The following is a 21,776-nucleotide window of genomic DNA, read 5'->3' as shown; positions in this document are numbered from 1 at the left end:
GTGAAAACAGTGCCTGGCATGAGACTCCGGAGCCTGGGTCTGGGTTGTTGTTGTTGTTGTTATTGTTTGGCAAGCCCCTGTGTGCCCTGGCCATGGCCAGAGTGGGAAAGCTTTCAAATTCCACAGCTGGCCAACCAGCCGCAGCCTCAGAGCAGTACCAGTGATGCCCAGCTGACCTACGATCTCCCAGCAAGCCGGGCGTGGGTTCTGCCCACCGATTTCTTGGACTTGGGAATCCAACAAGAGCTACCCATACCCATAGGGTAAGAGCAGCACCCACACTTCCAATAAAAGGGGGGATTTTTTTTCCTAAATGCCTGATATGATCCAGACTAAAAAGAAAACACATTTGTGACATTTAGAATTCAAAGACTTTTTTTAATAACCATTTATCAAGAAAAAGTATAGGGGCACTCATATCATGGGCATGGCTTTCCCACACTGGGCCATGGTGGGGTCATAACAACAACGACAAGTGTCACTGAGTGCACACTACGTACCAGGCACCGTGCGAGCCCCTTCCTGAGCCTCCTCATTTAATCCTCACAACCTTGGGAGCAGCCTTGGGATTCCTCCCATCTACAGGGAGAACAACGAAGGCCCAGAGAGGCGAGTAACTTGCCCAAGTGAGGTCCCAGGGCAGCAGGCGGAGGCGCGAGGACAGAAGCCAGGCTGGGCCTGGGCCACTCCAGAGCCCGCGTTCTTCAGCACTGCTCGGACTGCCACAAGACATCAAAGCAGTTCTAATTCACTGAGTTAGGTCTTCATACCTCTTTCCTCTGTGGCCCCTGGAAGGTCTTTACCGCTCGGTCCTGGTTGTGAACTGGGCATGGGCAGCCTCTTCTCAGCGTAGGGCTTCCGGGAGCCCTCCAGTGAGCTGGTGGGCTCGTTAAAGAAGTCCTGAGTCGAGCTGGAGTCCGAGAGTGCCACGGCTGTGCTGTCCTGGCTACGCTCTGAGGGGAGAAAGCGGGAGAGAGGGCAGCAGCATGAACCCACCACCTCCAATGTGGAGGGGCCTCCCCACGGTGAGTCTTCCTGCCGGAGGCCTGGTGACTGCCCTGCAGAAGAGACAGGCTTAACACAGCCACTTGGACACTGCCAAACCCAATCTGTCCTGGAGGCCGCTGGGCCACTCACCAAAGGCACCAATCTCCACAGTCAACCTTCTGGGAGTTTCCCCCAACAATGATGTTCTGATAAATGTTTAACAATTAGCTCTCAGGAAAAAGAGCTCTCATTTGTGGCATTTACTGATTTCTGTGATGTAAATATTCCCACCATGGCAAATTTCAAGCTACCAACGTGATGTTACTGAACGTGAAGTTGGAAAGAGATGCAAGTAGTACATTGTTATATAGTATTTATACATATAAATACAACAGTCATAAATAACTGAAGTGGGTAAGAAGTCAGCAAAAATTTTTAACCAATCGCTAAAGGCCAGTATGGTCTAGCGCAAGACTATAGATCCCTGGGAGTCTCAGACACAAGGAAGGTTGGTACCTACTCGTTGACTTCTCTACTTGGACCTCCACAGGTGCTCATGAGAAAGAGCAGGGTCAGGGCAGGGAAAGAGATTGGGGGAAACATTTCTGGGGTGTAGACCTGGAGAAGAGGAGTGGCCACTGCCATGAGAAAGGCATGAAGCCCTGGCTGGACTTTTCTCCCTTAAGGAACAAAGCCTTAAGCCATCGGGGGAGGGGTAGCAAAACTTGTTGCCTCCAGGATACAGGTGAAGACCCATTGCAGCTAGGGGAGGAAAAAGAAAAATCCTACCCTGAGGGAGGGGCAAAAGACCCATCCAGGGCCTAAACATTCAGGTCTCCCACCACTGTGGGAAGAACCAAATCACTGAGCGAGATCTACCTCCCAGACCAGGGACAAAGCCTGCCTAAGTCTGAGCTTGGACCAAGACCATCAAGAACCAATGCTGCCCCCTACTCCAGGCTACCAAGCACGAGTAACATATAAAGCAGTCTACTGTAGGAAGAGGGGCAAGAACATGGAGAGAAGAAGGTGGGAATGGAACACTGAGAAAAATCTTCTAGCAAACCAGCCCCTACTCTAAGAATAAGGTAGCATTAGAGGAATTTCAAGCTGGTGGTGCACTGAAGGTCACCACAGCAACAACAAAACCCAACCCTAGCTCAACTTCCAACTAGCCTAATTCAACTCCCCCCATCCACGCAATGGCCTAGAAACAGAAGAGGAAAGCCCATTTTAGGCAAAAGTATTATTTATTTCAGTCTCTCTGTCCAACACATGGCATCTAGTATTCAACATAAAAATTATGTGAAATGAAAACATATACACAACACACACACACCCCACACACACACACACACACACACACACCCACACACACACACACAGAAGAACATTGTCAAGAGACAAAATAATCAACAGAACCAGACTCAGAGATGACTCAGATGTTAGAACTACCCGATGGGGAATTTAAAATAACTAAGATTATTGTGATTCATAAATGAATCTGTTAAAAGGCTCTAGTGGAAAAGGCGGGCACATACATGAACAGATGGGGGAATTTCAGGTGTGAAATGAAAACTATAAGCAAATAGAGATGCTAGCAAAACACACACATAGTAAAAGAGATGAAGAATGCCTTTTTGGGGTTCTCAGCAGACTTGACATAGCTGGAAAAAAAGTAAAAAACTTGAAGATAGGTCAGTAGAAATAATTCAAACTGAGGAAAAAAAAATGTGGGGGAATCAGAACAGCTCATCCAAGAGGATCAAAATGATCTAACATACTAATTGGGATCCCAGAAGATGAGACAGAAACAAGACAGAAGAAATATTTAAGAGATAATGATTGAGAATTTTCCAAAATTAATGTAAGATATCAGATCACCAAGAATCTCAGAGGCCACTAAGCATGTCGAGGACTTCTCCACACACTTTTTTTTTTTTTAATCACACCCTTGCATCATATTCAAACTGCTGAAAACCAAAGATACAGAGAAAATCTTGAAGACAGAGAAAGACACAGCACGCATAGAGGAATAAAGTTAAGAATGACAGAATACTTCTCATCAGAAACCATGCAAGTCAGAACTCTTTAAAGTGCTGGGGGAAAAAAAAAAAAAAAGTCAACCCAGGATTCTGTATCCAGTGAAAAATCTCTCTCAAAATGAAAGAGAAATAAAGACTTTTTTAGACAAACAAAAACAGAGAATTCCTTACTATCAGACCTTAGTTACGAGAATTGTTAGTTCTTCAGGCAGAAAGAATTGAAACCAGACAGAAATGTGGATCTACACAAAGAAATGAAGTTCCATGGAAATAAAGTAATAATAAATAAAAAAGATATTTTTTTCATATTTTTAATTTCTCTAAAATATTGACTACTATCTAAAGCAAAAACAGTAGCAACATATTGTGGGTTTACAGTATACAGAAAAGTGAAATGAATGAGAACAAGAGCATGGAGATGGGAGGTTCTTACACTGTACATGAAGTAGTGTAATATCATTTGAAGGCAAACTATGATCACTTAAAGATGTATTTTTGTTAACTCTAAAGCAGTCACATTTTTTAAAAGATGTATAAATAATAAACCAATAGTAGAGATAAAATGCAACCATTAAAAAATAAAACCTTGTTTTGTCTCGAATTCTGTGTATCTGAAGGTGAAACTCAATGAGATAGGAATCAGGAAGGCTAAATTCAAGTTCCTCTTGTGCCACTCACTAGTTGTATGACCTTGAACAGGTAAATCCCTTCCCAACCTATAAATTACAACCACATATCATCTCAGAAAGGTCCATGCCACATTGGCTTTTAGGAGAAAGTCAGACACAGGACCCTCCAACCCTTTGCTCTGCTACTTTGAAAACATAGTATTGGATAGAGCATTAGTACCTAGCAGGCAATTACCTAGGGCCAGACAAGAGTTGCTAAGTGGGCAAACAAACTTTCAACAAAATGTAAAGTCGTTGCAGGCTGCTCTGACAGCTGACGAGGTTGGAGACCCTATGCAATTGCATACTTTCTTTACACTTCATTTTCCTCACATATAAAACTGTGATAATACAAGTGCCCACTTTGTAGAATTGTTATGAGGATTTAATAGGTTAATACATGTAAAGTGCTTGAAATGGGGCCTGATACATAGTAAACGTTCATTAAATATCAGCTCCATGATAACTATTCTTACTTCAAAGAACCTGAACCCATTTTATCTCTAATGTCTCAAACTTGACATTACAGAGATTTAGTTCTGAATAGACAGAGGGCTTTGCTTATGCTATACTTGGAGACAAAGCCTGAGCAGTACTAAGTCAACGAGGTGGTGACCGATTCTTACACAATGACATGATAGGACCATCCAAAGCAGGCCTGCCTGCACAGAGGAACACTGAGAATTAGGCCTGTGCCTCCAAAGGCAGTGCACTGCTCCAGACTCTTCATCCATATCTGGGCACAGACCAGGGTTTAGGGACAGTGACCTCTCAGGCAGCCCCATATAGCCTGCTGTAGCTCTTCCTCCACAGCTGTCTTTGCAACGTCCACTGCCTGGTAACTGTGGGTCATCAGTGTCAGATGAGCTGATGGAACATAAGAAACTGAGATGTGAGGCGCATGACAGACCCCTGATGACCAACATAGAAGCTCTGCGTCTCACTAATGGCAGAGTAGGGAGGATCAGCGAGAGGATCTTCCCTCTCAAGGCTAGACCGCCAAGGCTCCTTAAGCGCTGAATGAGGATTATAGGCAGGTCTGCTGCCTTCAAAAGAAGTCCCAAACTCAGGTCTCCTATGTGAAGGGATCACTTCTCCTAGAGAAATGGCAGGGGCCATCCATTCTTTGTGTGGAAAGAAGGGCTGGTAACAGATACCCTTGGCTCCAGAGGCCTCACAGGGTCACTGCAGGACCTCAGCACTCAGCAGTCCCAGACCTGCATTCCAATCCCAGATCTGCCACTCTGGCTGCTCCAGGCCTCCACCTGACATTTTTAAAACAGGTTTGTCACTGTATCCTGACTCTGTTCCTGAAACACACATGGGATCCCTACTGGGGCCTAGTGCCTAACACATGGGAGTGACAGCCACTCAAGTTTAAGAAGTCCTTCTGAGAGTCAGGCCTGGGCAGGCACTCCTTAGCCAGCATCCTATCCGTTAAATCACTGCCCGGGAGTGTCCGGGAAGCAGGCCCAGCGGGGAGGCTCTCACGAGAACTGGCATGCCGCCAGATGAGCTCATGTGCTCACAAGCTGTTGGGCTTTGGGCCCGAAAGAATTGCTAATTTGGTGGAATCCAGTGTGATCATAATGATAACCAGGGACTGGCTTAAGCACACGGATACTTAATCCCAGTGTACTAATAGCCTCTCGGTGCTGCCGAGTGAGGGCATCTCTCGTGCACTGCAGTGTGCAGCAGAGGAAACAGAACGTATGCATAAAGATGTGGGCAAGAAAGGGCGGCACTGCGCTTCCGGGTGCCTGCTCCCCTGGGAGCAACAATAGGCAGGTGGGGCCTCTGCTGAGTCTTTGGTAAAATAACATCCACAGCAACAATAGGCACAGCAAAGGGGCAGGACATGTGTCAGCCAAGGGACCTGGCAGGGACGGGGGCAATGACCACACTTCCCTCAAGCCTCTTGGACACACTGAGAACCCGGCACAGCCGGCCCTTTGAAAGAGCAGAGAGCAGAGGCCTGCATTGGCCCTGGGTTGCGCTGAGGTAATTCTGGACAAGTCTTGTTCCAGGGGTGATCACAAGCACCTAAGGAGCCCTGAGGAAGAATGATGCTCGGAAGGGAAGGGAAAAGGGTCTGGAAGCCCTCAAGAGCCACCTGCATGTGGTGACTTTCCATGGGTGGGCCGCTGGGCCAGAGCTGGAGACATGGGGCGATGCACTCAAAGCGCCTTGGCTGGAGCTGCAACCCTCTTCTCACCAGGCCTGTGAGCAAGGAGGCAGCAGTGCTCGTCAAGGTTCCTGCCCACCTGAGGGGTGTTCATGCCTGGGAAGCAGAGGATAAGTGAGTTGCTGCAAACAAGCCACCAATGGGGACTCAGAAGGCCCAGAGGCAAGTTTCTCTTTAAGCCTTTCGGATTTTGTGTCTGAGAGCATTGACACAAGGCTATTTGAAACGTTCCTGATTTTAAAAACTAAGACACAACCCAAGGTTTCACACCAAGATGCAAGTCAGATCAAAATGAAACTGAGTTTCATTTCTTTTATATCAAAAGCATGAAAGAAGGGAATGAAAAAGCTCTTAAAGAATGACTCCACCGACATGGGCAGATGGCACGTCATCTTTTTCCTCCTCTCTTGGAAAATCAGACTTCTCTGGTACAGCTAACTAAGGACCTCAGTGAGACCAGAGACAGATAGATGGTGGTGAGGTTTGCCATGAGGACCGTCTTCCTGTCACCAGCCAGGCCACTGTAGATGGGACAGCTCAGGGAGGGCGCCAGGCTCACGGGTGCTGGGAAGCATCTCGCAGGGAACACAGGGGCGGCCTTAGAGCCCTGGAGCTAGATGAGCTGAGCTGGCTGGGCAGGTGGCAGCAGGGGAGCAGGGAGTGGTGCAGAGATCAAAGGGCAATTTGGACTGAGATGTGCAACCCAGAGCAGCCCTGAGACAGAAGCCTCCTGCCCTGGAGGCTTCTGCAGTGAGGCAAGAGGAAAGAATGCCACTGACCCCTTTCCTCTCCTCACTCCCCGAAGGCCCCTCGGCAGTATGTCAACTCTCAGGTCACCAGGCCCACCGCTAAGGGAAGGCCAGTGTACCCAGGGAAGGCCATGAATGGGGAAGCCTCTGGAAGAACAAAAGTAAAGGCTCCTCTGGGGTGGGTAAGCAAACATCCACCAGCCATGTGCCTCTGCGCAAGGACTAACTCTCCCTGAGCCACACCCCGTCTGCCTCTAGGACAGCTGGGTTCACACTGTGCACAGCCCTCATGCTCCCAGTGTGCCCTGATAAAGGCACGTGGAGAGCTAGTACATGTGTGGGGGATGGGGATGGGGGGTTCTGGCCTGGGGAACACCCAGCTTCCACTGGCTGGCCATGAGCTGAGCTTCCAGGTCTGGCTCTAGTCCCACCTCCTCCACAAAGCTGTCCCTGGGTTTCGCAGTCTTTATCTGAGACCCTATGGGCTGAGGGTCGGAATGGGCTGACATATGGCCTTGTGTAACTGTGCACTAATGGCCTGGGGGACTTCCTCCACATCCCAGAGGCCCAGGCATAGGCCGGGCATAGTGGGACAACCCCAGGGTGCTGGCCTGTGCTGATGCTCTGAGAAGAACCAGGTGAGTCTGCTGATGCTCTGCAGGCAAAGACTGCCAAGCCTGGTGGCAGTGCCCTCTGTTCTCCTGCCTGCCTGGTGGAGGAGGGCTGGCGGGGGAAGGCAAAGGCCAACAGAAGTGGGTGCTGTCCTGCCTCAGTCACCACCTGGAGGTTCTGCAGAAGGACCTGGGCTGGGGCTCTTCCTGGCCGCCTGGTCTAGATGCAGAGCAGGAGACATATGGACACAGCTTCTGTGTAGGAGAGCCAGACTCAGTTGAAGAGCCAGACTTCTCACAGGGCTGGGTGGGGAAACATGAACACTGAATGGGACCCTGGGGACTGCCCACAGCCCAGACTCCTGATTTTCTCCAGGAGCTGCCAAGAGACCAACAAGGAAGAAGACTGGCTACATAGGCTGCCCTGCTCTTCTTTCAGAATGCTCTTTTAAAAGTCTGCCCACACAAAGCTTGCTCACATTAATTAATATTTGTGGCAAGTTTATAAATACTTCATTCTCTTACTGTTAATCACTGGAACATTTTACTTCTATGCCTCTGGGCCAGTCCGGCCCCTCTGTTGAATCCTTAGAGGAATGTGCATCTGCCAACCAGCTGCTGATGACAATGCCTGCTTCTAAGCCCTGGCACCTTCCACTTCCAGGGTGGGACCCGCAGGGCCAACTGCAAAGCAGTGAGAGCAGGGGACGCAGAGGGAAAAGAATCTGGCTTGGTGACGAACAGGCTGTCCACCCCACTGGGTGTGAGAGTGACAGCATTCCGTGGAATCTGTTCAGGTTTGACTCAGTTCAGGTCCCTCGTTCACTGTCAGGATTTCCAGGCCAGCCATAAGAGCTCTTTAGTCACAAGACACAAGTTTCCCGATGTGTGTTCTCCAGCTGCCCCAGCAGTAAGACTAGAAACAGTTCACAGCCATTTATTCCATCAGTTCAGTTCAGTTCAGTTCAGTGAGTTTGAGGAAAAAGGCATGATTACATCATCAAAAACCACAGCAACTCTGACTAGATCACAAGTGTTTTGCCAATTAGAAAACCATGGTTTCTAAGAAAAGTAAACTTGGGTGGAATCAACATTTTAACAAATCTTTCAACTGGACAAAAACTGCCCTAATTGATCCTTGATGACCACTGGGAAAGGACAGGTCCACTGGGAGCAGGACTGGTTGTGTGGGATCGGGGACCCTCCTGTAGGCTGAAAAGACTGGATAGTTGGCCAAAGAAGAGAGACACCAGACACCCGGAGCCTCCCAAAAGAGTCAGACACACGAGCGGCAATAGGCGAGCACCAGGGCATCATTGCAGGGGCTGGGCCCATGGCCTGCTCTTTCTCTGCCAGTGCCCACTAGCAAGGGCTAACCAAGCGACACCTGGCACCTCGCAGCCACAACACATTCAGACAGTGGTGCTGCTCCACTGGGATCCTGACGCTCAGAATGGGGAGAAGACTTGGCCTCACTGGGCATTTCTTGCCATGTGCCTCTCGTCCTGTGCCCCTCATCATGCAGCACTCTGTTCCCCAAGCCAGGCAAGACACTGGTCAGGGAGGCCTTGGGGCAGCTTTAAGCATTTTCCTATCCAAAGGCAAGTGGGCAACCACCTCATAACACAAATTCCAGGAGACAAGGAGCAGCTGTCAGGTGAGGGCCTGGGATCCCCCCCAGCCTCCTGCTCCCCAGCTATCTGGTGAGGTTCCCAGGAAGACTCTTCAAACAAAGGATGAAGGGAGAATCTGTTGTACTTACAGCGGAGTGAGTGAGAGAGAGAGAGAGAGAGAGGAAGAGAGAGAGAGAGAGAGAGACAGAGGAAGGGAGAGAGAGGCACGTTGTGATCACACTGTGATCACGTCACTCTCCCTACTTTCTACAGAAAAGAAGCCCCTTCGGGCCCAGCTGGTTTCCCAAGCTCTCTTCTCTCAAGGTTTCCCTCTGCCCACCCCAGTCACCTTGGTGTTAGGACTGTCCAATCTTTATGTCTTTGTTTCCATTGTCCCTCACCAAAAAAAGGTTCACAGGCCTCTCTAGAGGCCCGCCTCCTTCAGGTTCACAGGCCTCTCTAGAGGCCCGCCTCCTCCAATTCACCAAACCCCAGAGCCAGCTCACAGCACTCTTGGCACTGTCCCATGACACTGTCTACGGACCCGCAGATGTAACCAGGCAGCAGGGATCAGGCTGCCCTCGTCTTGGCTTTTCCCATGGGGCCCTCTTCCACGCCTACCATATAGCAGGCACTCAAAAAATGCCACGACCAGCTATGGCCTTAAGAGGTTTTATAAAGGTAAGGATGAAGGAGAGGGGAACAAAGGAGGTGACTAGCTCTGTCCTCTGACAGCCTCTCTCCCTGCCCTCAAACCAGTCCCCAACCCGTAGGGGACATGCAGGACAAGCTGAGCTACACTGGGAGTCTCTCCCACCTTGAGAAGGTCTAGTCACATGGCATGCCCACCGTAAGGTGACTTCCTTGGGAAGGGGGGCCAGTGAGCAGAGGCCAGGCCTGCCTCCAGCCCTGACTGCCATCTGCAGCCCCTCACTTGTGCACGACTTGCATTTTTACACAGTTGTCCTTGTAAAGATAACTTAGTATTTTAGAGTCTGTTGCCTTTGTTATTTTCTTAAAGCAAGAAAGAGCAAAGCAATGGGAGTACAGGACGGAGACACCTGCCAGACAGGCAGGTGGGCAGAGGAGGCCACTGCTGCATTTGCATCTGGCCGTGGGCTGTGGGCAGAAGCCAAGCACATCAAACATACACTCTCCAAATCACAGGACCAGATGTGGAGGCGTTCCTGGTCACAGGGGGAGCAGGGAGCCGGACTGAGGGAGAAGCATGCGGTTTGCGCTATCCCCTGAAGCGAGCCGTGACAGTGCAAGCAGAAAGACAAAGCCTGGGGACAGAGTGTGCTCAGGGTGAGGGGCAGCACGGGCAATATTGATGGAGGCAGTGTGGGTGAGCAGGTGAAGATGAGCACAGACATAACACAACACAGACGGTGACAACATGGCAGGTGAGGATGGATACCACTTGGGAGGCTTGGCACAAGGCACCCTAGCTCCCCCAGAAGGTCTGTCCAGCCTACACCCTACAATCTGGGGCTTAGGGCAGCCACTGTTCATGCTGTAAACAGGGCCAGATGGGCAGCCAACCATGGACACTAGTCCCTGAAGCCTCCCCCTCTGCTGACCCTGGCTTGGTCCCTCTTACCTACCCTGATGGGAAACATTGGCATACCATCGGATCCTGGCTAAGCTCTGCCTCCTCAGAAAGGCCTCCCACCCCACCAAAAGGCCAGGTTTCTCTGCACCCCAACCTTTAGCTATGTAATTCACTGAATCATACCTGCCTCTTGTCCTAGAAGCCTCCTGCAGGGACCAGGTTTGTCCCATGCACGTGGCACAGTGCTGATGGAACACCTGAATAAGCACAGCCACAGGAGGGCCAGAGAATCCCAAAGAAAGCTCAGCCTCAGATCTGTGAGGCCCTTTCTGGGTCTGGCATTCTGAGGTGACATAAAGTCGACCAGGCAGACAGCAAAGGTCTTGGCCAGTCCAACAGAAACACCGTGGACACATCCCAAAGGATGAGCCAGGTTAAGTTATGGACCAAGGTGTTCTGTAACGGCCCTGCCACCGGGAACCTCCAACATGGGAGGACTCGCACACAGACCCAGTCTCTGTCAGGTCAGCAGGCACGGGGACCCACCCCTGGCCTGGGGTGAAAGGAGCCTGAGACCCTAGCTTTCCCTTGGCTCTGCCCCAACTAGCCATGTGGCCCTGGATGAGCGCTCAGCTGCCCCTGGCTGGGCTTCTTTGTGGAAAACAGGACACATAGCCAAGCCTGCAGGGTGACTGTGAGGACGGGGACGTGCTATCAAACTGCAGGCACCCGACCCGGAGCCCAGCACAAAACAAGCACGCCCTACTGTGTGGTGCGGTCTAATAACTCACACATGCACACACATGAGCACACACACATACACAAACACACTGCATGTGGGGGAAGAGTATAGATTTTGTTCGGAAATCTCATCATGCTGCGTTGGAACATGTGTAAACAGCAATCATTGGGAGCCCTGTGAAAGTCAAAGCGTACTCCCCACATGACTTTCTTTTCCTGGTCAGGAAGCTTCGATGCTAAGGATTTCAGCACTGTGGGCAAATTCCAAGATAGATGGAAGGAAGAAGTTACTCAGGCAGGAAGGAACGGTCAGGCAGGGCCGCCAGGAGTGGCAGCAGCCCATGACTGAGTTTGTGCTTTGTCTCTGTCTCTCTCAGCTTGGCCAGAGGGCCCCACCACAGGTCAGCTGTGGGTGCCTTGCTGTGGTACAATCTCAGAGGCATCTGAGGGCCAGCTCCAAGCAGTTTTACCCAGAGTTGTAGATGGGCTTCAGGAAGCCTCCAGCGTTAATATGGGTGACATGAGGGTGGAGGTGGAGCCAGAGCGAATCTGAGTCCTACTGAGAAGCCACTGTCAAATGTCAGGCCGCCTACATACACCTGGACTTATTTTTCTAAACCTCTTCTAAATCTTACAGTGGGGATCGCTAATCCCTGGGCCACGGACCAGCACCAGTCCATGGCCTGTTAGGGACCAGGCCACACAGAAGGAGATGAGCAGCACGAGCAAGCGAAGCTTCATCTGTATTTGCAGCTGCTTCCCAGCACTAACATCACTGCCTCAGCTCCACTTCAGGTCATCAGGCATTAGATTTTCATAGGATCACCCATCCCTGGTGCCAAAAAGGTTGGGGACTGCTGTCTTACACCAAATAACAAATGACTCAGATGATTTCTGGTTTTGAAGCAAAGGCTTATGAAAGTGGAGAGGTAGCGCTAAGGCTGGGTATCCTAACCATGCCCAAGGGAAGTCCTAATGCTTGGTTCCCTGTCTAGTTGGTGGCAAATTAGCTTGTGAAAGGCTTCATTGCTGCCCCCGACCTCCTCGTGACAGCTCTGATGCCCTGCCTTTAAGAGGCGACTATGATGTGCAGTCAGCTTTGTTTAACACCCCTGAGTAAACCTTATCCCAGAGGGGTAAGGAAACTGAGACTCAGAGAAGTGAAGTCCCTTGTCCAAGGTTGCTGAGCAAGTAAGCGGAGGAGCTGGGTGGGAATGGAGCACAGATCCCCCGACACCAAGGCCTATGCTGCTCTGGCCTTCCTGCCTGACGCTGAGTGGGTCCCTGAACTGCTCCTCTTCATCGTACCAGGGCTGCTCCGCTCTAATGCCTCACCCTCCCACGACAGGAGCCACGAGGCTGGCCTCAGGCCGCATGGTCTCCCAGGGCCTGGGCAGCCGGCCCTGGCTGGGTCACCAAAGGCAGGGGTAGTGGTGCGAAGTGTGGACTCTTGAGGCTACCGGCACATCCCCTGACACCAGCAATCAGCTATTTCCCTAGGAGCTGGCACTTTAACATTCTAAGATCATGGCTGTTTCAGGGCCCAAACCATTTTCATGTTGCAGACACTGCTTTCTCTCTGAGGTGAGGAGGATGAGAGCTCTGAGAGCACCATGCAGCCAGGCCTGGGCAGACCACAGCATGGCCAGTGCGGGGCTTCCTGGCACACTGGGCTGAGACTGAGCAAAGAAAGGTCACGGCTCCATATCATTGATAGGAATCACTTAGAAAAAAATTTTTTTACAACCATTCGAAAATGTACAATCATTGAAATTATATTTAAGCCCATTTGTATGGCTCCCCCTACAAACTTCTACAACATTATGTTGGCACCCAGGACATGTCACACAGCACTGGGCCCCAGCACTCTTGGTCCCTCACAGATCCATGCACATGTGTGCACCAACACGGGAGGGCTGGGCGGTGGTACCACGGGCGTCACGGCCCATTTCTGAGACTGTCCTGCCTCCCTCCTTCTCTGCCCCTGAGGGTGCCCATGCCAGGGGAGGTGTACTCAGCTCTGCGGGCTCCTGCTGCCTGAGCTCAGCGTGAGCCTGCAGGGCTGACGAGGGTGCTAGCCCTGGGCCTGTGGACGGCTGCAAGAAGCAGTCCTCTCTTCTGAAAACCAGCACGATGCTACAGCCTCACAGAAAGTAGCTGGCAGCAACTAATTCTCAGAGCAGGAATTTATTTCCAATGTGTTTTCTCAATACTTTCATTAGTAGAAGGTTGGGAACAGGGTGGTTTTCTTGTTTAACTGGAGTTAAATAAGAAAGGGAACGGGCCTTACTTCGGGAATGTCTGTAGGACTAGGACTGAAGTGTGGAGGGGCAGGCAGGCCAGTTACTCCCACCTCTGCTCAAACCTCTGGGGCGAGCACGGAGGGTCCGACAGCCAGAGCGGAGGGAGGTGATGGAGCCACACAGCACGCACTTGAATCTGCAGCCTCTCTCAACACACACACTGTTCGGGCACTTGCAAGTCTCCTTGCCTCTCAGATCACCAAATTCCCCCCAGCCCCAGAGAAATCAAGCACTGTGGCCTTGTTGCCCTTCGCTACTTCTTTTCTAAACCTCTTCTCAGCCCTATTTCCTCAATGCCTGTGCTTTCCAGGAACCCATGCACTGGGAAGCTAGGGGTATCCCATCACCCTGGGGAAGGCAGAGCAAGGCCCATTTCCCCCACAGCCCCAGTGAGATGAGCAACATGTGAATGAGAACCTGGGTGTTTTTTGGCACCTCCCCAGGGCTCCACTTTAACAGTTCTCTAAGTCCACCAATTTGGCTCATTCCAGCAAATACTCTGTCACCAGCTTATCACTATAAATGTGAGGAGAGCATGAAGAAGTCAAGCTATGAGGTCAGCATGCGAGCCTCCTAATGTTAGTAAGGGATGTGGTTGAACAGTCGCCACCTGCCCCATGCCACACGGGATGGACTTCTGCATAGTCCCAGCTGATTGTGTCTGGATTCCCAGGGGTGACAGACTCAGCACTAGTCACGGCCTTCCCGCATCCATCAGAAGGTCATGCTGTAATAATGCAGCTACATAGGAGCCACTCTAGGCAGCCCGCAGACACTGATGGCTGGTCCACAGAGTCTTCCAACTACCCTTCAGTGTCCCCATTTTGCAGGTGGGAAAATACAGGCTCAGAGAGGCGAGGTACCTTAGCCTGCTCCACCCCATCCCGGTTCCCGGTGGGCAAGCTGGCAGGTGGCGACCCTGAGCATGTCTTGGAAGCACAGAATCACCGTGAGTCCATGAGGTTAATGAACAGCCGCAACATTGCCCGTGTCACCTCAGACCCAGCACCCCCCTCACCAAAACAAAGCAACTCATTGCCCGAAGCTCCCGCCCCCTGATTGGCGTGCCGCCCTAGGCTGGCAGTAGGGAGAACAGGGACTGTACCGTCCGGCGTTGCCTGCTGGTGGGGTTTTTTACATTTGACGTAATCGTGGTCAATCGGAGTGGCTGTGTAAGGTGGGGATGTCAGACCTGGGCCAGAGGACGAGGGGAGGGAGGCTCCGGGGCCCGGCAGTGTCCCAGCTGAAGAGTGGGAGTCCTCGTCCACCAGGCAGGCCTTCTCTCTGTGGGGCAGAGTTGGGGTGCAGGTCAGAATCTCTGCATTGCATGAAATAAGACACGTGCTGGTCTGAGACAGTGCCAAATCCTCACGCCACCTTCAAGGGCCTCCTCCACCCTTTTCGGGGCCCACTGCTCCCACACACTCTCACCCACCCCTCTGGCTAGTGTTCCGGGGGACTAAACAAGCCACTCCCAGAGCACCCATTTGGGCTCAGCCCTGAACCACAGCTGGCTCAACAGGCATCTCAGGTCTGAGGCCCCAGAGACTGCAGGGGAGCTGACAAGTTCTGTCTCTGAAGTGCCAGTCCAGTACCCTTCTGTGAGGTGCCCAAGGCTGACAGAGAAAACATCTGGATTTACTGCATGCTCACTAGTGCATGAGGCTACCTGTTGCAACATTGTTAAGCAAAAGTTAGAAATGCCTGAAATGTTTGTCAAAACGGTTACAGAGACAAGTGCATCCATGCTGTGAAATAAGACAGAGCCACAGACCATTGGCAGACACTAGAAACATGGGGTGAATAGCATAATATTTCTGTGGACTGGGTCCCAGGCTCTTTGTCAGGAAAAAAGAAAACTCTAAAACAAAACCTTCAGTAGTTCATTTTTATAAAATAAAAGAAATCCTAGAATTGTATGTGTACATGTATGTGTAATGCACAGAAAATGATTTGAGAAATTGAACTGTGAATAGTGGCTAACCCTGGGGAGGAGAGGGGGTTTGCCATATATGTTCATAAACTGCCAGAATTTTCTATAACTAGAATATATTCCTATATTATTTGTATAACTTTTAAATTTTTTGAATTATGATCAATAAAAGACAATATCACTAAGTTGGGGGCTCTTTGTGACTGAAAAATACATATATATAACTTTTGGGCATACTGTGTCCACCTGTGTGGCCATGTGTATGTCATTTCCCCCATAAGCCTGTCCTGGGTGCTGGTCTCTCTGGCACTCAATGCCTGGCCAGGCAGGGACTCAGAGATGCGTGAGCTGAGCTGAAGCTCCAAGATATTGACACTGGGGCAAAAGAAGTCTGAGCTACCAAGACAACTCACAGTCAAGGCAGGCCCAATGAGGGGACTGAACCAGGGGCTCAATGTCCTCAAGCTCTCTGGCACTGCAAAGAGGGCCTATGCCTCCTACATGCCTCCGTGCTTCTCAGGAGAACAGGCAGCAGACCAGGCCCTCTGAGGGCCCCTGAGCTTGGGAGAAGTCCTGGGAGAGGACCCAGGAGCTAGAGTCAGCAACATGAAAACCGCTCTCCTACAGCCTTCTGCATAGGGCAGAGCTGCGCCCCAGTGGGGGAGGGGAAGGAGTCGGATGGGGCAGACCAGAAATGGCCACAGGGTGAGGTGACCAGGGACACATTCAGCCTCTCCTTCACAAGTTCAACAGAAATTCCTGGGTCCAGCCCTCGGGAGTCTCCAGATGAGATCCAGAGACCCCGCGAGCTCCAGTTTACTCAGTAGCACCCCCTGAACACCACTTTGCCATAAACGAACCATCAGGCACACAGCGGGTAACCAACCGCTGGGTGAGAGTGTGTTACTCACTTTTCTGAAGCTTTGGGTGTATTCTTCTCCTCACCCCTTGCAAAGGGTCCTTCTGCAGCCTCCTTCATGAAGTTGACCAGGACCTCCGCACCAACCCCGGAATCGGGCTTCCCCAGGAGCTTCAGGATAGAAGCGTGGAGCCGGAAGTACACCTAGAAGGGATGACACTTGGGTGTGAGCAGCCCTCCCAGTTGCTCAGGTTCATTCCACAGGCCAGTCAGCCACACAGGAAACAGGCCCCTACTGGGGAGATGTGCCACCACACACAACCTTTTCCCATTAGCTTTAAAACCAGCCAACATATCACTCATTCAGAACAAGCTCTGACCATTCAAACGGACACGAACTATCAGCATTCTAGCCTAAGCATTTGCCCAGGAACCTGGGCACATGGTGATAAGATAAGGAGAGTAACAACTCCTCAGCTCTGTTCACTGGGCCCCTCCTCCCGCCATGACACACATCGCCCTCTTTGGCACCCATAGAAAGGGGGCCTCCACACTTGTCTCCTCACTGGACTGTGGACTCCCTGAGGTGAGGAGTACGCTAGATTTCTGTTTGTATCCCAGCACCTGGGCAAGCCAGGTACCACAGGCCTCAAGAAGCTCCCTCTAGTGGGTGCAGGGTGGGCAGGAGGCTTGTTGAATCAGTCAGGGCCTGTTCTTTCCTTCACTTCCTCGAATCCATTTGCAAATGTGTGAAATGAGTTTCCCAAGGCCTTACGGCAGAAAAGCCCTGGGCCAGGTTAAACCCAGGTCTTGATTCCTGTCCTTTAGTGCCCCCAAGCAAATGCCACACCACACATAAGCACCTCCACAGATGACTTGGCCTGAGCTTCCCACCCAGGTATGAGTGCAATGTGGGCTCCTACCTGTGGCACATGCTCCCTCAGATGGCACAGTGGGTGCCACGAGGGCCTGATAACCACTGTGGCTACAGGCCCTGATTAACCAGCCTCCCCTTATCCAGAGGTAGTTCTCAAAAGATGTCTCCAAGGACCCACCCAGGTGAGATGCCTGGAGGTCTGGCCTGGGCAGTACTCTTAGGTTAGGGGGCATCCCAGACAGAGGGGCTCCCAGATCTCCCCTCCCTCTAGCCTACCCAATTCCGCTGAACCACAGAGGAATTGGCCCAGCAATGCCATTTTCAGATGTAGGAAACTTCCAAGGCATCCACGCATGCCCAGGTGGCCACACTTCGGGGAGGTGAAAGGATCCAACATGCAAAGTTTATCCTAGTGGCAGGTAAAGTATTTTGAATGAGGGATCAACAGCAGAGGGGTATTTTCACAAGGGTAGGGTTATATTCTTAAGAGAAATGTCATTTTAAAGGCAAGATGTACACATGTTCCAGATGAGTGCCCGCTCTCCTGAGAGCCAGTGGGCTGTGCTGGGGGAGGGCAGTCTACACAGCTGAGGTCTCAGTTCCTCATCTGGAAGTCCCTGGGTCCCATGGGCCACCATCCTCCTGCTCATTGGTTCTATCAGGTAGCAGAAGATGCCAAAAGTCAAAGAAAAAAACATGGAGGAAAAACAGAGTTGTCATATTCCTGAGTGCTGGGCCACCTCCCATACCAAAGAAGCCTTGTGAGAACCCTAGGCTCAGTGGGATCTGGCCCCAGCTTCCCTTCTCTCCTGCTGCTGACTTAGGGCAAGTCGTGCCAGTCTTGTGGGCCTCAGGCTTCTCATCTCCAAAGTGGAAGTCCCTTCAAGGACAGGCACATGAAGCCCGAGTGGAAAGCACGAAAGAACTGTGAGGAGGAAGGATGTGCGCCTGGGGCCGTGAATGACAGCGACCAGGAAACTGCTGAAGACACGCTTTGATAGGAAGCTTTGCTTCCACACTCTAAAATGACCCCCCATACACATGAATGTGGCCCTATAAAAGCTGCTATAAACCACTCAGCGTGAATAATTTTTTAAAAATGAGACTTCTTCTTTGCTTGCTTACAAGATTATCAAATATTAAAAAGAGGCTCTAGCTAGGTTGAGAAAAAACAGATAATCTCATAGATCAGTACAACCTTTTAGGGCAACAGGTCATTGTTGATCCACTGTTAAATGACCCTTAGAAATACAGGTGACCCTTGAACAATACAGATTTGAACTGGGTAGGTCCACTTATATGTGGATTTTGTTTAACTGTCCCCAGAGTTCAATTGATCTATGCAGTTTAAACCCACGCTGTTCAATAGTCAACTGGCAGCTAGGAATCTGAGTATTCGAAAGGCCAACTGTAGGTATACGTGAATTTTCAGTTGCATAGGCAGTCGGCACCCCAAATACCTCGCTGTTCAAGAGTCGACCACGCTCAGTTAAGTGTTCCCTGATACATGTGCAAGGCCATGCCCTGCCTGCACCGTGCCATGGAGGAAGTGGAAGAGGCCAAACTCGTGAAGAAGAGGTTGGGCAAATATGTGGATGCCCAGCCAGATTAGAGGGCACAAGGCTGGGGACGGAAGCCCACAACTCCCACTATATCTTGTCCAGTGAAAAAGGCAAGCTGCAAAATAGTAAGAAAATGGTACTGTGTATCTATATGTTAGCAGGGAAAAATTCTAGAAAGATAAGGACATGTCCAAACTGTTCATAAGTATGATTGGGGTGGGGAGACTTGGATCACTGGGGACTTTAACTTTTCATTTTAAACATTTCTGAATTGTTTGATTCTTGTATATATATTTTTAACCATGAATACGTGTTAATTTTATAATCAGAAAAAAAAAAAACACATAAAGGCAGAAAAGGCATAAGCAAGCAGATTCTGTCCCAAACTCCATAAAAATGGGCACATGGGACTTGCGGGGGTGGGGCATTGCTGGGCTCAGAAAGGTGAAGTATATCTGGATCCGCACCCTTCTCCTCAGTTTCCTCCCCAAAGAATGTGCTGGTCATGGCCACCTAGGCATCTCACAGGACTGCTGCGAGCATCAATGAGAGCATTGGTGCTCCAGAAATCATAAAGCAAATCTACGCAGTAAACGAGTGCTCTGTTCTTGAGGAGCAGGGGAAGACCCCAAATCTGGAGTCAAGAGAACAGGCTGCTCCTCTGGCTCAGTCCTGCCAAGCCAGGTACTCTGGGCACATCCTGTGGCCTTGCTAAATCTCAGACGTCTCACTGCACCCCGGGAACAAGGGCACCTGCACTCCTGCCAGGCTGCAGGTGTGAATGCTGCACTGACTGATGTAATCAAGCCAGGTTCTTGGAACCTGTGTGCGCTATTGAGGAAAGACGATTTTCTTCTGGGAGATAAGAATAAAACGCTCACTCTCCCAGAAAGGATGGTAAGCACCCCTTAGAAATACAGAGGAAAGGCTGCTTTAATTTAATTGCACACAAAGCTGCTGAACACAGAGTTTGCAGTCACTGGGACCACATGCCCCATCCCCAAGGGAGACAGAGGAACTGGCCCACCCCTGCCCTGCTTCCCCGTCCCGGGCCGGCACGGTGTCACCTCCAGGGCCTCCATGGCCAGCTCAGGTGGATTGTGGTAGTGAATCTTCTTGGGGTAGCGGGCGGCCTCTTCGTGCAGGTAGTGACCAGCCTGCCTGTAGTGCAGCAGGTAAATGGCTGGCGGCTGTTGCTGCTTCTCAGCCACTTTGCCCAGCATGTAGTGGATGAGCCACTCCTCCTCATCGCCGTCACCCTCGCAGCGCGCCGCCGACGTGAAACAGTGCCTGGCTGTCTCCAGCATGCTGTCACGCCGGCTCTCCATCTGTAATAAGACCAGGCTGGCCTTAGGCGCACGGCCTGAACCTGACAGGATCGTGCCTTATCCTGTAGGAAGCCCTGCTGCTTTGTTTGCAAACTGATAATCTTCTCAACAACCCTGAGTCACAGAAGCGCTGTCACCATTTCACAGCTGGGGACACTGAGTATGGAGAGGCCTGGGGACTCCTCAGAAGCCCAGATCAAGTAAGGCACACAGCTGGACTGAAACCCAGGTCACCTTGTGTCAACTCCGTGTTCTTTCTTCTACCTTCCCCTGCGGTGTCTAACTCAGTTTACGAGTTTATGAAGTGCCTACTGACACCTTTCTAAAGGTCTCAACTACGACCTTAGTGGCTGCAGTGAAGCCTTGTGCCTTGGAGGGGAAGACAGCATGGGGCTAGGGCGGCATGGACTGCAAGTCATCATTGCCAGGAGGACCAAGCTAACAGCAGCTCTGCCACATCAGACTGAGAAGGCCAGGTGGCCAGAGGTGATGTTCTGAAATGAGCCTCTGGGAATTCCAGTCAAGATGGCAGAATAGGTAAAGCTGTATTGGCCTCCTCTCATGACCGTATCAAAATTACAACTAACCTACAGAACAACCATCAGAGAGAATTGCCCGAAGTCTAGCTGAACAGAAGTCCTATAACTAGAATAGAGGCCACGTTAAGACAGGTAAGAGAGGTGGAAACATGGAATGGGCTTGTCCCACACCCTCATGGGGCAGCTGAGAATCGAGAGATATCTCAGCTGTGGAGGTTCTCCATGAAGAGCAAGTGGTCTCAGCCCCACACCAGGCTCCCCAGCCCAGAGCACCAATGCCAGGAAGAGAAGTTCCCACAATTTCTGGTTCTGAAAACCAGAGGAGACTGTGGCTGAGACAGAAGGCTGCTGGAATACCAGGTGTTCCTCTTAAAGGCTCTGCACATGGACTTACTCACCATGGACTCACACGCTCTGAGCTCCAGTGCTGGGGCAGCAGCTTGAAAGGTGCCAGGGACATACAGGGAGGAATTGGATTGTCTGGCTTCATGGTGAGGGCTGGAGAGGCAGCTCTCTCCCAGACAGAAGTGCTAGTAGAAACACTATTCCTTTGTTGAGCCCTCCCCTGACCCAGAGTGCAGATATAGGCAGTCATCATACTTGAGTCTCCATCAACCCAGAGAACAAGCTCACCCTGTCTGGGTGATTCCCTGAGACTCCATCCCAACTGACTTGCAGGCCCACCCAAGCCGTTTCCAGTGGCGTTTCCATACAAGCAACCTATCTTGGCTCATGCTGCAGACTTTCCTAAAATCTTTCAAAGGTTCACAAACCTCAAACAGGCAGCATCTGGACTTGGCATGCCCTATATCTCTTGTTAGGCAGTCCACCTTGGTTCACAGCTTAGTTTCTCCCATGTACCTCCAAGCCTGGTACAAGTGACAACCATCTGCAGATCACTTTGTAGCTTATACCAGGTGTCCCCCAGGCAGGGCACAGGAAGCAGCTGACCTTGGCCTGTAATATAGAGTCCCTCCCAAGAGGCGCCAGAAGCAACACATCTAGTGGTCAGCTTCAGACCACACCAGAGCACCACCCAACCACAAAAGACACACTCAAAGGGCAGACTTGGCAGGCACTAGAGCCCTGCTAAAACAAATCCTGCTCCATGGGGTCAGCCCCTGTACAACAGCTCCTTCATTGTAATCACAGCCAGTCCTCACAAACAACCAGCCTGAGGATCGATCTCTCCCACTGACATGTAAACAGGCTTGATTATAA

General features: G+C 50.9%; 1 protein-coding gene across 5 annotated transcripts in view; it reads right to left on the bottom strand.

Moving 5' to 3' along the window:
• Window positions 1–21,776, bottom strand: part of CABIN1 (calcineurin binding protein 1) — a 143,188-nt gene that overhangs the window by 62,982 nt on the left and 58,430 nt on the right. For all 5 annotated transcript variants that reach the window (XM_011355988.2, XM_023528306.1, XM_011355990.2 and 2 more), the window contains exons 24-27: window positions 19,756–20,016; window positions 16,302–16,453; window positions 14,563–14,741; window positions 771–953 (exon numbers count right to left, since the gene is read on the bottom strand). In XM_011355988.2, coding sequence (XP_011354290.1) covers window positions 771–953; window positions 14,563–14,741; window positions 16,302–16,453; window positions 19,756–20,016 — 775 coding nt within the window. The remainder of the gene's footprint in view (window positions 1–770; window positions 954–14,562; window positions 14,742–16,301; window positions 16,454–19,755; window positions 20,017–21,776) is intronic.

Source organism: Pteropus vampyrus, unplaced genomic scaffold, assembly GCF_000151845.1.
Source record: "Pteropus vampyrus isolate Shadow unplaced genomic scaffold, Pvam_2.0 Scaffold23, whole genome shotgun sequence".
Taxonomy (NCBI): Eukaryota; Metazoa; Chordata; class Mammalia; order Chiroptera; family Pteropodidae; genus Pteropus; species Pteropus vampyrus.
Note: the sequence above shows the minus strand (reverse complement) of the source record. Positions and strands in the feature narration are given on the sequence as shown.